Consider the following 17,468-nt stretch of genomic DNA (forward strand, 5'->3'; position numbering starts at 1 on the left):
GCCTAGTTGTACAAACACGTAAATGGTATAACCATAAGCCTAGTTCTTTAATTGGAAAATGGTACGTCTGTATTTTGACATGACGTGTCCCATGTTGTTAAAATAATAGGAGTACCGACGGGGAGAGAGGAAGGGATTTTGTCGTCGCGGAAAGTAACACAATTTCAAGCTACAATACAATCATTATCCTTTGCCACAAAATATATAGATAATAGGATAACAAACTAGATGCAATGAATGATCAAAAGGACAACACTCCACCACTACTTCTTTTCCCTGCGAGTAACAATACTTCCCTAGGCCCAGATGCTTTGAGACCGGTACCGGCCACCGCCTCTCTTTTCCCCGCACCAGGTTAGTGAATCTCGATTCATGGCAGCCTAGACATATGTTTGTTTAAAAACTGTTATTTATGGGCGAATAAAGTGTTGCAATAGGTTTTGTGTAGATGTAATAATAAATAGAATATAGGTTTAGGCCTATCTATCTAGTTTAGTTAATTTAATAAAATTAATATTGTAACTACTTTTTTTTTTGATGTGTCGATTTAAAAATCACAATACTGTATTGTAACGCTAAAGCAGGAAGTGACCGGCATTAATTTTAGTATTTTATTGTCATTTACTAAATGCTGAGAATTTGTCTGACACACCTTGTTACCCTGACAATTTAGCTTATTACAGTATAACAATCTCTAATAGCGGGATATCAAGAGTGTCTAGTCTCCCCTCATATGACTGTTCCAACGTCGTCAGGAACAGTCATATGAGGGGAGACTGGACACTCTTGATATCCCATCCACAATCGCTATTAGAGATTGTTATACTGTTCTATTTGTTTGCAATGTTTTACTTTATCATCAAAGATCTATTATTTATAATTTACTCATAGTTAATAATCGTCATGATACTCTCACTTTCAAGCATCTTCGCTCCAGTAATGATATGTCAAAATTTTGCATCCCGACCAGATTCACTAGAACTTGGAATTCCATACCCAATGAGATTCGCGATATTTTTGTTAATGGTTCATTTATTAATTTTAAATTATCTCTAAAGCTATATTTTAAATGTCGGAGAGAAACTTTTTAAATTTTTTAATGAAATGATATGTCTACTATATTAGTATATATTCTTGTTATTTGTTATTTATGTGTTGGAGAGACACACCTTACCGGTGACAGGGTTTTTTAATGCTTTTGTCTTTCCTCGGCCTCGTGTCTTTTATTTCATATATATTATATATTTCTATGTTTTTTTTGTAATTATTATTTTATGTTTATTGCCGAAATGAATAAAATAACTTAAAAAAAAAAATATTGTCATTTGATATGAATCAAATTAACAACAACAAATTAATACTGTAAATGTTTATTAGGTAATTTCTGATAAAACAATTTTCTTCCTTCCAGAGGATGGAGAAGCTGACAGCTTTCTTGGTCAAAGTGATTTTGATTCACAACCTAACCAATCTGCTTCAATGTTATTCCAATCAAATATGCCACCACCCCAAGATCCTTTTGCAAATATATCGCAGTCATCACCAGCAATCAGTGGAACATCCTCATTGTTTGGATCAGCAAATACTCAAGGCCAGAGTCAGCCTTTATTCTCCTCACCAAACCTACCACCCCCAGGACCACCATCTCAAGGAACACCAGATTCTTACATCCAGCAGCCACTGCAACCACCTCAAATACCACCTCCAATTGGCCCTCCGACTGGCCAATCACAGCAACCTCGTTTTGGCATAAAGGGATTTCAGCATAGGCCAATGCCACATCCTAATGTTGGTGGACCTCCAGCACCAATGCTACAGCAATCACAGTCAGATGCTGGGCCACCTCCAACAAATTTTCCAGTGCAACAACCTTTTGTAGGAACTAATTATCAACAAAGACCACAGGTATTGTATGATCATAAGCTTTAATAATGTGGATCATTTGGCGTAATTGATTGACCGACTGACTCAAGTATAGTTTAACAAGCGAATAAAGTAAGTACTTAACATATTTTGTCACTGATTTAGTTTGATGGCAGTAGACCTCCACCCACAGCAGCAGAGCTTCAGCAGTTTCAAGTTTCTGCACCACAGCAGCCGCTTTACAACCCAGTATACCAACCTGTTCAACCTCACTGGTTCTATTGCAAACAAGTGGAAAGCAAACAGGTCTGGCGACCTTTCACTATGAAAGATTCACTGTGCTTAGAAGAAGTCTACAATAAAGGTACGTGCACAAGAATTGTCAGATTACCTTGAATTACCTTGAACTGTAAATGTTGTTTTCGGAAGTAGCTTTAAATAGAATCTATGTTGTGTATTATCTTGTATATTTGAATAATGTCTGCCCTTTTCTTCTGTAAGCCAACATTGAAAATACAGTATCTACCTCTCACTCTTTTCGAATTTGTTCCAAATTTGTTAGGGTGTACATAATGTCTTTGAACATAATTCCATTCAAAATAATGTGAAATGCTCAAAGTTCAAAATCTGTTTTAGTGCAAGAAGATCCCGAGAATTGCTACATCAGTACAGATGGTGGTCGCTATGATGTAAATCTTGCTCAGAGAAGCAGGCAGTCAATTTATTGGGACGAGGAAAAGTCTCAAGTACGACGTTGTACATGGTTCTACAAGGCAGAAGGAGAAAATAGATTTATTCCTTATGATGAAAAGCTTGCAGACTTTTTAGAAGTAAGTTCCTAGGCCGTAGCAAGAGGTTAAAAACAGGCGAGGAAAAATGCTTGAAATATAATTATTAATATAGAATATGACGATCTGTGCTGCTACAGCCCTGAGTTCTCAGTTGTTTCTCTCTTGAGTGGCAGAGAAATTTTTTTTTTCTAATAAGTAGGTGTATATTTTTGGTATAAGCTAATCTCTCCATATTTAATTTTTACAAATGTTGTTTAATTTTCTATTCCTCAATTTAGTTTGAATTTAAAAACTCTGCATTGGAAAATAAGTGGAACCGACGAATTGAACTAGAAAATGGTGAAACCGTCGTAATGCATAATTCTAATGTCATAGTTCATTTCCGACCATCGGGGATGGTAGATGAATGGGGTTCAGTTTCTGATGGACAGATGCGCCCTCGTGTTGTCAAACGTGGAGTTGAAAATACAGATGAAATTCTTGATGGTGTGTATTTAAATTTGTAAATCTCAAACATATATATTTGCGTATCTGAGCTTTAAAAGCCTTTGTTTTTGTTCCTTAATATGTGTTTGACGGTATTTACCTTAAAATTGTTTTTCATTGCTTCTTTCTTTTTAGGTGAACCAGGAAAGATTGACCATTTGATGTTTGTAGTTCACGGTATTGGTCCTGTGTGTGACTTACGATTCAGATCCATTGTTGAATGTGGTAAAGTTTACTTGTTTTTAGTTCATTTTACTCAAGCTTATACCCTTTTCACATCTGCAAAATGTAACAAGCTTGGCAGTGTGAATACAATTTTGTATACCGACAAGAGCCCAGGTTTCCAAAATGTCCCTAGTTCTAACTACGCGCGTCTATTGCCCTGGTATTAAATTGACCAATCAGGGTAATCAAATATGCGCACAACTATGATTTCTCACAGGTTTACGTATGCATGTGTGTAAAACATGTAATAAGTTGGTAGATCAACCATTGTGAAAAGGGTATTAGATAACATAATTACAAAGGATACAAATAAAGTGAATACAATTGGTGGAAGGGAAAGAACAAAAATGTATTATATTGCCAGACTAAGAAAGATATATACACTATCAAACTGTATGTGACAACAAAATGTGATGTGCCTAATATGGACATGATGTCATATCACTACCATATTTGGGCACATCACACTATTTTGTCAAACAGTTGATAGTGTAGACAGAACTTAAGAAAGACATCTATTTACGTTTTTTTTATTCTCTTTTTCAGTTGATGATTTTAGAGCTGTGTCGCTTAAGTTACTAGATACACATTTTAAGCATGCACAAGATGATGGGCGCATGGGACGGGTGGAGCTTCTTCCTGTCTACTGGTACGAGGCTTTACATGGAGATGCTACAGGAGTTGATAGGTAAGGCTTTTATTTATGTCATAAATTAATGCATTTCATGATAATAAAAAGCACAAATTCAGTTGTAACTTTGTTTGGTTCCTAAGTTGTCCTCTCTTAATAGGAGGTTTTCTGTTGATTTAATTAAGATTTTTTTATATTTTGCAGACTTCTAAGGAAAATTACATTACCAAGTATTGGCCGTCTGAGACACTTCACAAACGACACACTTTTAGACATTCTGTTTTACTCTAGCCCAACATACTCGCAGAAAATTGCTGATGTCGTCGGTGGTGAAATTAACCGTCTTTATAATCTATTTAAGTCTAGAAACCCATCATTTGATGGTGAAGTGTCTGTGGTTGGACACAGTTTAGGTAAGTGCAAATGTTCAGACATTCATAAAAGCAGAAATAAATATCTGAGCATGCTCACAGAGCAACCTTCAGTGTGATAGCTAAAGCATGGTTCACATTGGTGCCGTAATGCAACGCAGCAACGTATTGATTCAAAGTGCTGTATTGCGTAATCACATGCGGGAACAGACTACACAACAGTGCTGCAAACATCGTAGGTTTGATCTCACCCAGACGGGGGCCGGGCAAACACAATTATCGGAAGGACATTTTTTTACGTTGCGTAGGTTGCGTTGCGTCGCTAGTGAGAACCAAGCTTTATAGTTTCAATGGTGCAATTTATTATTTATTTCATTTTCAGGTTCATTGATAATGTTTGACCTGTTGTCACACCAACACGATCTAAATGACCCTGTGCCTGACCAATCGGAAGATACATCACAGCTTAACACCCCTGCAGAACTGAGCAGTTCTTCCGGCGGATTAAGCACACCCATAAGTGAGGAAATATCGGAACCAGTGGAACCTAAGGAAGAGGTTACCTTAGAAGGAACATTTGAACAACTCGGGTTAAACAGTTTTCTACAAAAGTTTACAGATGAACAAATGGATATGGAAACTTTGGTAAGTGTTTTAATGCTCATCTTCTAATCACCTCTTTTTTTCTTTCAGCTGTGTAAAGTCAAAGAGCTCAATATAGTATAGCCCACCTTAAGGGGACCAAACAAAGTTTTCCTTAATACAGGCATCTGTATATATAAATCCAAAGGCAAATTACTGAAAAATTGACAATGCTGTGGGTATCAGTGGCTGGATCTCAATGGAGCTATCTGTATATATATATATATTGCCCCTAGTTGTACATGTAAATGTATTTATAGCGCATTCTACAAACAATGTCATCTCAATGTGCTGTGGACTTAGATGTTACATGCTTCTCCCCTAAGCATCACGTCATGTCGGTGCTGCCAACTACGGTGCTGTCTCATCTGTCCACCAGAGTTGCTCTGTGTGCTAGTACACCAGGGTAGCCCCCTACTTGATCGTCTTGAGAGATTTACTAGGTTCTTTAAAGTGCACATGACCAATTTGTGTACATTGGACCTACTACGGTTTATAGTCCTTACCCGAGAAGACTTGTTCTACCACCAGAACCATTGAGGGAGTAAACCTCGAACCCTGGCCATACGGTTATGGATTATGGTACCCACTGTCTTAAAGGCTCGGCTACTCACTCCTTCTATTTGGTGTCCAACTGTAATATGTTCACCATCACATTTATCCCATAATGATAATCTTCTCTTTTTCATCCATATCACTTGAGATAATACCATTCTCAGAAGTACAGTTTTATTCTAGATAAATACAATTTTTATTATTAACAATACAGTGATAATGTTTCTTATTTTGTAGCTGTTGTGTGAAGATACTGATCTGAAGGAAATGGGTTTACCAATGGGACCTAGAAAGAAACTAAGAGGCCATCTAAAAAATCTCTCCAAAGCGAAAGAAAAGGAAGAGCGTGAAGCAGAGATTCGAACTCGCCTTGCAAAGGAGCGCCAAGCATTGGAAGAACAGCACCAACGAGCGATTCAAGAAAGTCTAAACAACACAGCAAAAGAAACGTCATCAAACACATCTATCAATATTAATTTTGAACCTGGTCAACAAGGTACTCAATTGCACCCTCCTAGAAGGAGTTATTAGGGACTTTGCGCATCATGACGAGAAGCACTGGATGACTGAATCACACTAACGCCCGTATTCTTAAACCGGACTTTAGTCATAGTTCAAAGTTCGACTTGGAAAAGTCGTAGTTCGAGCTATTACTTCAAATTCGATTCAAAAACGAAGTAGTCAAAGTTTGCAGTTCGACTTAGTTGCACACGTCTGGGTAACAAAGGCTATACATTGGCCAATGACAAGAGAGTATTTGAGGAGCAGACGAAATTTTGCGCATTGATATCACTTTCCATTTTCTTACAACACTTTTTACGCATCAGGACTATACATGAAAAATAATTTTAATCGTTAATTATTAGAACAAGATCAGTATTAATTTAACAGTGAAGTACTTTTGATTAACAACAAACAAAATCTTCAAAATATATTTAGGAACCAAGGCGGTACGGTAACTTTTATATTTTCTAGGCCCCCAACAAAGTATGATCGCGACGAACCACGCACTTCATAGCGTGACAAGAAAGCGCTAGGCCCACTAAACATTCCATCGCGTGGTGAATTTCCGCATCTGCCATTGTCGCTATGGCGTGACGTAGTTGAAGTCGGACTTGCGCGAAGAAAATTATGTAATTTGTATACAGTTGTAAATAAAGATGATTTTCATTATTATAACATATACCAATGTATATTTAATTAAGCTAATATAAATATAGATATTTCATTCGTCAATATCTGGCCAATATAACAACTCAATGACTGTTACGTTTTTTATAAACATCGTTTAAAAACCATTTAGTCGACCATTTAGTCTGCCCCCTCCAGGACTAAAAAAATCGATCAAAATCCGTCTCGATTTAGTCGAGGTTGGCCTGATTTAGTCGGTGATTTAGTTGAAGTTCGGTTTATGAATTAAAATGACGTCATTTTTTTAGTTTTAGCTCGAACTACGACTAAAGTCCGGTTTAAGAATACGGGCGTAAGCCCTGCCGAGTGATATATAAACTGCATATTTGCCGTTATCTAAAAATGTCAAGATCACTCCTGAAAAATACCACAATACAATTCTAATTTGAATTCTAATTTTATAACATTACATAATGTCTTAATGTGTTTACAAAAATAACATTTCAGTACCATAAATTTATTTGTGGGGGATAAACAGTGCTTATAATGGAATGGTTATTTTCATATCGCTAGGCTCAAGGAATAACATTTTACGCTCCTCTGAACACAGACGCTCTGTTTCTCACATCGTTCTCGTCCTGATGCATAACATTCCTATTAGTAAGATGTCGGGACAGTAGATAGGATTAGTGCATGCTTCATACGCCATTGACTTTCACTACTGATTGCCTTTTCATTCTTTACTTTCACATTTTCTGTCTCAATTTAATTTTACTCCTTATATTTTTCAGGTGTGGGCCAACCTGTTGTCAAGTATCCTGCCTTAGATTTCTGCCCTGTCAATTTCTTTGCATTGGGATCACCAATAGGAATGTTTTTAACAGTACGAGGATGTGAAACCATCAGCGAACAGTATCAATTTCCCAATTGTACTGGATTTTACAATATATTTCATCCAGTAAGTCAAAATTAAAAAATCATTATGCCTGTTTTGTTTTGTTCACATCAATTTATACTCAGTATGGTAACTGTTGTGGTGAAGTGATGCTATTTTTCTATTTTGTTTTTTGTAGTTTGATCCGGTAGCTTATCGAATTGAACCTTTGATAAATGAATCAATGAAGGCAATGAAACCAGTGTTAATGCCACATCACAAAGGGAGGAAACGTTTTCACTTAGGTAAAATTTACAAATTGAATAATAATATGATATTCGTGAGAATATGCTAAACACCAAACAGATTCTCTACTCACTACATACTACAGTAAACAAACTGTAGAAATAACCTATTAAGCTCTGTCTACACTATCAAACTTTATGTGACAAAAAAATATATGGACACGATGATGTCATCACTACCATATTTGGGCATATCACTGCCCTATACTTTTTTTGTCAAACTAGTTTGATAGTGTACTCAGCTTTAGATACAAAAAAAGAAAGTAAATTCTGATTCTCCTTAATTTAATTTTAGAACTTAAAGAAAGTTTGGCTGCTTTTGGGTCCGATTTAAAACGAGGTTTTATGGAGTCGATGAGAAAGACTTGGAAGACCCTTCATGAGTTTGCACAGGCTCATCGCACCAGTGAAACACCCTCAGTCACTGATGAAGAAATGGAAGCTGTGGCTGAGAAACTTACTCAAGAAGAGCTACAACATCGTGAAGAGACCACGCCTCAGCAAGGTCGGTCATTGGAATGTTTTATGAAGTTGTCATTACTCAAACCTAGTCAGAAAATAGATCTAATTGTAGACATCCTTCAGAAAGATAATTGTGTTTTAATTACTGTGGAGTGGCTTTGCATCGTGTTTGCCCTACTTTATATTTAGTACATTGAGAATGCGAAGCCAGGCTCGTGATCTGGAGGTCGTGGGTTTGAGTTTAACCCGAGAATAATTGTTCTCAATGTAATTAGTATAAAGTACAATAATTACCTCACAGTAGGGCAAACATGTGACCAAACCTTCAGGACCAACATAGTTCTCTATAGGTGTTGGATATTTTGTAAACATATATTATTGTCTGTTCGTTTGTTTTATGGGAAAGTGTCTCCTGAATCTTATTTTACCATTTTGTTTTGTAACAGATGATGGTGAGGTCAAAGTTGGTCAACTGAATGGAGGCAAACGTATAGACTATGTTCTTCAAGAAACTCCATTTGAAAGTTTTAATGAATACCTATTTGCTCTGAGTAGTCATGCTTGTTATTGGTAAGCAAAAAAGAAAAATATTTATTTATTTAACTTCGTTTCACAAGTTATACGGCCATACTGCGTTGAAACATCAGTCCTCGTCAGATCACCGAAGTTACTCAAAGTTGGGCCTGATTGTGTTCTAGATGGGAGACTGTCTGGGAATAGCAGCGGGTGCTGTATATACCAGAGAGTGATGGTGTAATGTAAGGAATAGCATGTAGTAGGCATGAGTTTGAGCCTATCTGTACCATACTCTATAATATCCTTAGGCAAGATGCTTTTACTCTCATTGCCTTATCCTTCGGATGGAATGTAAAGCGTTTGGTCTTGGTGTATATAAACACAGAACTTAGTACACTATTCAAAAAGAATAGGGGAACGTCTCGCTTTCTGTGTGCTGATCTGACCAAGATAATACATTAAACATTTACCTCTAACGGCTGTACTACAGCAGTACAGCTGACTTGAAGAGGCCTTCTTATAAACAATACAAAATTATACAACAACATTCAGACATCAAATAACAAGTTTAATTTCACATACAGATTCAATAAGTAAAATGTTTAAAAGTAAAAATTCATACTTGTTCAAAATAACTTAGAAATGTTAAAATTCATAAAAATATATTAAACTTTAGAATACTGTATAAATATTATGAAAAATTCTTAATAAAAGGACATTGGAACCATAAGTAAATATTGCTTGGAAATTTAATTATCTTTAAGATATACTTTTATTTTAACTTGGTTTTAAAAGGGGAGATAATTAAGAATGGCTCTGTAATAAAAAGATATTTTGAAGTAAATAAAATCACCCATATATGATATATATTTTAATACAATGTTATTGTTTTTTCATATTGCTTTGTAGCTATTAAAATAAAAGAACAAAGAAAATAAATATTTTTATTTATATTACTTTTTTCCAGGGAATCGGAAGATACATCATTACTAATGCTGAAGGAGATTTATGCCAGCCGTGGTATATTCCCAATTCAAGTTGGAAGGCCAGACTCAGCTCCACCAACACCTAGACTTACCTGAAAGCTAAAGAATTATTGAATTATAGTAATTATAATGATAGGCTACCGTTTATTTGAATAAACGCCTCGGGTGTTTATTGTTGGGGAAGGTTTTTAAAGGGACATTTATTTGAGGGAGGCGTTTATTATTTTGAGTTTAATATGGTAACATGTATAATCAAATATATTCTCCTTAAATATGAAAAAATACAACACAATTAATATTAAGTGATAAAATACAGTAAAAATTCGAACAAAATGCTTGGTCAATTGTAGATCATTCAGTCAATGAATTCTACTACAAATAGAAATGTGTTATAATACAATATTGTGTGTGTATCCATGTGACAAGGCATTTATTTGACGAAAAAATAATGGCCTCGGGGCATTTATTTGAAGGAGGCATTAATTCCAAACGATATTCAATGAAGGGGCGGGGGATGGGGGCTTTTATTCAAGGAGGCGTTTATTCAAATAAATACAGTATTTACTTTTATGAAATTTTTTCCCTAATTTTGGTGATTTCTTTTAAAACTACAAATAAAAGGATGCTAAATTATTGCTATGCTCTATATCCTTGGGGTTATGTCGCATACAATTGTTTGTGTTAATCTATAATGCGGATATGTATCTAGCAGGTAAAATACGAGCATAATTCGTTCTAAATTATGACACATAAAATGTGTAATAAAATCTTGCCACCACCCCACCTTTATTACGCCTGTTCATATCTACCTAACAAGCTCCACCTTTATTACGCCTGTTCATATCTACCTAACAAGCTCCACCTTTATTACGCCTGTTCATATCTACCTAACAAGCTCCAGCAGTACTTTTAAACAGCTTTATATTTATTGTTTTTGCTTATTGTTTTGTCGACTTTTCACTTATGTACATTGTATTGGGGCTTTAATAATTTTAAAATTTAAAATTATTTTAATGGTTAATACACAGAAACAGGCACTAATATATATATATATTGTTTATTTGTAAGAGTTTCAATAAATACATTTTAATACTAAATAATGAATTCAAATTAAAGCATAAAACTGCAGTATTTTTATTCGTATTCAACTACATTGGCTTTAAAAATGTAGTACAGTACCATGGTTTAAAGCATGTGCCATGGTTTAAAACATGGTTCTTTGGTTTGAAACACGTACCATGGTTTGAAACACGTACCATAGTTTGAAACACTAGAAACACGTACTAGTGTTTTCAAAACGTACCATGGTTTGAAACACGTACCATGGTTGAAACACGTACCATGGTTTGAAACACGTACTAGTGTTTTAAAAACGTACCATGGTTTGAAACACGTACCAGTGTTTTAAAAACGTACCAGTGTTTGAAACACCATAGTTTGAAACACGTACCATGGTTTGAAACACGTATCAGTGTTTGAAACATGACCATAGTTTGAAACACGTACCATGGTTTGAAACACGTACCGTGGTTTGAAAAACGTATGATGGTTTAAAACATGTACCATGGTTTGAAACACGTACCTGGGTTGAAAACGTACCATGGTTTGAAACACGTAACATGGTTTGAAACACGTACCATGGTTTGAAACGGTGCTAAATGTACTTTTCATTGTAATATTATAATTTCTGGAATTCTGTACATTTTAATGATTAATCGTGAAATATTTTGATATACTTAAGTATTAGAAGTTTTAGCATAATGACTACAATTCGTTCCACTATGCGTTGTTAATAGTAAACATCTCTTTTATCTTCTAGATTTACCCATTAATAATCTTTTTCTGTAAATTATATACTTACTATCAGTTGTTAATGTTCTAAAATGGAACACTAATAAATATATTGTTTCTTTTATAAATCGTTAGTGTTAAATATTTGGTATACTTTGATTTTAATACTATGGCTAACCCCTATCTGAGGGCTATCCTTACTAAGGATACACTGACACTTGGACACGAAGGTCTTGTCCTCTTAACATCAATTATTACTAGGCAATAGACCCTTTGAAAATAAATTACATAAAACGAACAATTAAAAATCCCCCAGCACTGCCGCTACGTAGGCCTACTAGCTGCAGCTGCCCCGATAACTTGTGCTGCTGTCTCCTTAAAATTGCTAATGACCTGAGTAACCGAATTCATGTGACGTAGGAAAATGGGAGAATTACCGAACCGTTCGGCAGTTGCAAAGAAATTGGTTTAAAAAACACATTTTTTCGTACAAGTTTTCCGTTCTAATATAGCTTAATGGATAAAGGGGAATTATAAGGTGCCCCAGCTCGAACGGCGTATCGATAGAATTCCAACAACTATCTGCTGACGAACATATATTAGGACTTACTACCATGGAACAGAGAAGAGACCGCGGTGACATGATTGAAACTTTCACGATAATAATTACAATCTTCTTAATCCTTCAAAATCCAGAAATACACAAGAATCATAGACAAATGGAACGCACTACCACAACATGTTTTAGACGGTAATACTATAAATAATTTCAAACAATTATTGACAAACACATTAACATATCCAATAGAGGAGGCAGTCAATACATGTATTAACGCCTTTGCCTCCTGATTCACTTAAAGAACACTAACCTAAATAGGCCTAGCCACAGCATTTAAAATTTAACATTTTCTAATACCTAGCAAAGCAAACATTTTGAAACCACCGACTCTCCCCATCATATTACCACAAAAGGAAAGTATGGGACAACATGATAGTTTTGAGTAATCAAGCAAAACGTGTTTTTGGTGAAATGTGTTTATATAGGCTTATGTGATTAGCATAGGTAATTAATAGAATATTCTAGGTATATTAGTTTACAAAAATGTTAGCTCAAAATGTCCCATACTTCCTTCTGCTTTGGTATTATGAGCGCACTATGTAGGAAAAAACCACATTGAAAGGAAGTAAATCCACAATTATAGTAAATCAATGGTCACATGGAAAATACAATTATGAATTAATGGTAAGCAGCATTCACTACATAAATTATTACTAAAAACCAGTATTTTGTAGCAAAAAATACAAACATTTATTCATCAAACTTTGATTTACAAAATTACTTGTAAATCCCCGAAATTATTGTCTTCACTCTAGATTATTTTATATCCCAAAATGTTAATTATTAAAATAAATATAAATATTGAAATGGTTTCTCTGGAAAATACTGTAGCACATAAAATGGTTAAAGTCTGATTTGTATGTAAATTATTCAGACAAATAGAATTGTTGACAAATACATTATCCTCTAAATACATCATAATTGATGTATCTTCAGTGAATATTATTGATTTGATGTTTAATTGATTATCTGTCAAGTCTACTGATGAATCATTTACTGGCAACCGTTTCCAAAATGAATGTCGATTTGCTGGCATGAATCGGCAGAGGTTGGTCAAAATGTAATTGTTCTTTTTGTCTCGGATGCCTCTTGGTGATTGAAGACAACAGATTTCTCAATTCTCTCGGCAATTTTCTTTTTCAAGAATAACCCAGACTGGTAATGTGTGTCGTCGAGTGAGGTTTTCCAGTGTAACATCATTGAACCTTTGATGAACTTCGCTTCCTGTATGATACATAAAAGAAGTTTATGGGTATACTTTCCTTGGCTTACACCATTCTCAAACATATAGACATCTCCATATTCCAGTTTAGTTGCTGTGCCTCCTCGTGTGTTGATCACAGACACAAAGTCTTCACCATCATAAATATTCTTTCGGAATTTACCTTAGCTAACATAGCAGTATAAATTGTCCAATTCTTATTTTGGGCACTGAAGTTGTCCATATAAAACAAGAACCTTGTTCGGTCTCGAAGTTTTGGGTGGTCTATGTATTTATTATGTGCTTGCCACATCTTCTGAATTTCTTCCACAAACAGACTCATCCCATATTACACCAATAATGGGATCATCATTGGTACACGTCTTTCCACCGATAGGTGTGAATGTCAAATAAAATTGTATTAGCCTCCTACGCGTAAAAATGTTGTATAGCCTTTAAATAGCAATAAATATTTAATTTAATCCGTAGTATAGTATTGGGTTTTACTTAGGGATCGTTGCAGCTTTCATAGAGGTAGTAGATACATAGGCCTACTAAATATAAATTCTCTAAAGAGAAACCAATAAATATGAGCTGGGACATTTTAATGTGATGGGTATTAGCTTGAGGTACATCTGACATATAATTTGGAAAGTGGATACAATTAGAAACATTTATGAATCTATATGAAATTGTTAGAAATTAGAATAACTTTTATTAACCTTTATTATATATGGAGATGGATAATTGCAGTGATGAAATTTTATAATATAAAATGTAAATAAGATGATTTATTTTTGTATAAAGAAATTTGTAATAATAAATAATTTATATTTTGATTCATTGTATCAGTCATTGTGTTTTGTGTGTATAGCAATATAAAGGATTATTTGTGTGTGTTAGACTGTCTGCTACATTGATTTGTAACTGTGAAATACAGTCAACTCTCTCAACCAGAACATTCATGAAAACTCGTAACAAGACCATTATTTAAAGACCAGAATTCCTTTCTTGCTTTACAAAATGTTTTATAGAAATCATAAGTGTGTCTGGCTTCTTACTGAGAGTTAGCTCTATACTTTAATTAATATAATAGGTGTTACGTTACCAGTTTTTTTTAGAATAAAAATGTCTTTTTCTCTTATTTTGCAATTAAAAGTGTTCAGCCTTGAAGCTGCTTTTTGTTTCATCTACCCATAATACAAATATAAAACAAATCAATACAAAAATATAAAAAATACACAGAGGTAAAATACACTGGAATCTTACTGGAGTCTTGTCTTGTAATCAAATTAATTTATGTTATGTATATTGATAAACCAAACAGGACAAGATAGAAGCACAAAATCAAATGTAAAATTGTAAATTATTCTTTATAAAGAAAAGATTATTTTGAAAGAGGTGATGTATTATTAATATTATTATCATTACTGTTGGATAAGAAATGTAGGCCTATTACAATTAAATTGTAATTGGTGAAATGGATAAGAATATTATTATATTGCTATACATTTTATAGCAATATAATATTTGTATCGATTTTACCATGGAGAAATAATCTTATTAACCCGGAGTTTCCCTTTGATTAGGTTTTTGATGTTACTGCGACTGTGGCCAATGCTCTCCGATTTTGACATCGACCTATACTAAAATTCTATAGGTCCATGATATTTAGAGATAAACATTGATTGCGCCCTCAATAAAGTTTAATTTCAACAACAACATCATATAACAAATAATCTTTGACAACACGTGTGAGTGTGCTGAAAAAAAGTAAGTATTTTTCATTAATATTACTTTATTTATTAACTTAACAACGATATTATACGAAATTATATTCTTTGATCAGCTTGGCTAAACCTATCTAGGCCTAGCCTAGGCTAGTAGTACTAGCCTAGTAGTAGGTAATTAGATCTAGGCCTCCTAGTCCTAGGCCTAGGCTAGTATAGTATTAGTAGTAGGGCCCTGGGCCTAGCTAGTACTACAGCAGTACTACTCTAGTACTACCTAGGCCTAGTACTAGTAGTGGGAAAAAGACGATCGGGACCACGGACGATCGGGCCCAGACGATCGGGCCCATTGTAAGACTATCAGGCCCAAAGCGTGAGACGATCGGGCCCAACAAGGTTTTATTAAGAAGATGGGACCAGAAACGATCGGGACCAGAGACAATTGGGCCCAACAAACAAGACGATCGGGCACGTCTTATTTTGGTCGCAATTAAACCAACTTTTGGAATTTTTTATGGCGCGCGTCAGTATAGCTATGCATTTTTTATCATATCTGTCATGTTTTTTATTTCGATTGGGTTTTATTGAGTCGCGCCATTTTGTATTTGCCGCACTAAATACATTTTTGTGATTAATATTATGCACTTGTCAATTTTATGACGCACTATACGACCCCCGGAAGAGGTAATCATTTTAATATAATGTTATGTGTGGTAGGAGATGAGACGAGTAAACCTTCCTGAGCGCCTCTTGTTCTTCAGCACATGATTTTGTTTACCTTGACAATCCGGGGATTCCCCTTAAAATAAAACGTAGCATGTTACGGAATAAACATCAAAGCAGTAACAGTTGCCTGCCAAAAGTGGAAACAGTTTGAATTTATAATATTTTCAATAAGGTTCTCTGTCATTATAATTTATAATATTTTCAATAAGGTTCTCTGTCATTATAATTTCAGTAAATTAAAAGCAAATAAAAAGAGTCTGTGTCTTATACATAATGGTTTGTAATTAATATCTGGTTAATTACTGCATGTACACTTTTGTGGGTAAATCGTATTCTCATATCCATAGTGTCAATATGCTACGGTAGATTCGTCTTTCCTCAATCAACAGTATTATTTTATAATATTGGGTTAAAACATGTACTCTGGTATTCATCATTATTGTAGGCGTATTATTGGTAATAAATACGTTACTCTATTACTGATTATAAACTATTTTAATTAATATTTCTGATTTTTTTTTCAGAAACAACATTTTTTACAATGATTTTCAGCACACATTCACAAACATCTTGCAACCTGTAAAATAAATTGAAAACAAACATTATATACATTAGGCCTAAATAAACATTCATCCCTTATACGTAACAAATATTGACCAGAACCAATTACAACCGCAAAGGCGTATCAGCGACGCTCCATACTGAATACCAGATGTTGATTTTTATCGGAACCAAAATAAAACATTTTACCATATCGAACACAAGTCCCAATCATCTGATAACCTTATCAGATGCTCCAAGAACAAAGGAAAATTGTTTAATGTTATTAATAAGCTTTTGAAGGGCACGTCTGTAATTTCATATCCTACTCATGAAAATTTACCTGATTTGATCGAATTTTTTTCTAACTATTTTTTTGATAAGATTGCTAAAATATGAAATGAACTTTCCAAAACTGTTCTTTACCTCCGCCAATTACATATCCACCTGTTAATTGTTCATTTTCTGCTTTTACTCCTGTTGATTGCTCAACTGTTAGTGTTAATGAAATTTGTCTCTTCGTTATCCTCTGCCTCCTGTTCCCTTGATCCTATTCCAACAAATGTGTTCAAATCATGCCTTACTTCATTTTTAGATCCACTCCCAGTTATAGTTATCCATTATTTCAGGAACCGTTCCTGAAATCTTTAGAACTGCCGTTATTAAACCTATTCTAAAGAAGTCATCCCTTGACTCCAATTTGTTAAAAAATTTCCGACCAATATTAAATCTTTACTTCCTTGGAAAGCTCCTTGAGAAAATAGTTTCAAATCAATTCATATCTAATCTCTACAAATTCAATTTTTTAAATCCATTTCAATCTGCATATAGAGTTGGTCACAGTAAAAACTGTCACAATGAAACTGCCCTCATCAAAATTCATAATGATATTGCCATAGCCATAACATCCGCATGGGTTCGAGGCTCACTCACTCCATGGTTCTGGTGGTAGAACAAGTCTTCTCGGATAAGGACTATAAACCGTAGGTCCAGTGTACACATCTAGCTCGTGTGTACTTTAAA

The 17,468-nt window shown here is 34.6% G+C and overlaps 1 protein-coding gene across 1 annotated transcript; it reads left to right on the plus strand.

The window, feature by feature from the left end:
* The first annotated feature begins 131 nt into the window (after nucleotides 1-131).
* On the plus strand, nucleotides 132-11,757 carry LOC140046782 (triacylglycerol hydrolase DDHD2-like). The gene is made up of 15 exons (XM_072091512.1): nucleotides 132-354; nucleotides 1,412-1,905; nucleotides 2,029-2,227; nucleotides 2,500-2,693; nucleotides 2,933-3,140; nucleotides 3,276-3,365; nucleotides 3,912-4,053; nucleotides 4,201-4,409; nucleotides 4,750-5,012; nucleotides 5,802-6,060; nucleotides 7,487-7,653; nucleotides 7,769-7,874; nucleotides 8,170-8,379; nucleotides 8,783-8,906; nucleotides 9,820-11,757. Exons 1-15 carry the CDS (start codon nucleotides 234-236, stop codon nucleotides 9,932-9,934), a joined length of 2,901 nt encoding a protein of 966 aa, XP_071947613.1. The 5' UTR covers nucleotides 132-233; the 3' UTR covers nucleotides 9,935-11,757.
* The last annotated feature ends 5,711 nt before the right edge of the window (nucleotides 11,758-17,468 follow it).

The sequence above is a fragment of the Antedon mediterranea genome, chromosome 4 (assembly GCF_964355755.1).
Source record: "Antedon mediterranea chromosome 4, ecAntMedi1.1, whole genome shotgun sequence".
Taxonomy (NCBI): domain Eukaryota; kingdom Metazoa; phylum Echinodermata; class Crinoidea; order Comatulida; family Antedonidae; genus Antedon; species Antedon mediterranea.

What these genes read in the sequence shown, in the direction of transcription:
- LOC140046782 (XM_072091512.1), top strand. Translation starts at nt 234, where the DNA reads ATGAATGATCAAAAGGACAACACTCCACCACTACTTCTTTTCCCTGCG. An exon ending in ATTATCAACAAAGACCACAG is followed by an intron (nt 1,906 to 2,028) that starts GTATTGTATGAT and finishes TCACTGATTTAG; the next exon opens with TTTGATGGCAGTAGACCTCC. An exon ending in CAGATCCATTGTTGAATGTG is followed by an intron (nt 3,366 to 3,911) that starts GTAAAGTTTACT and finishes TCTCTTTTTCAG; the next exon opens with TTGATGATTTTAGAGCTGTG.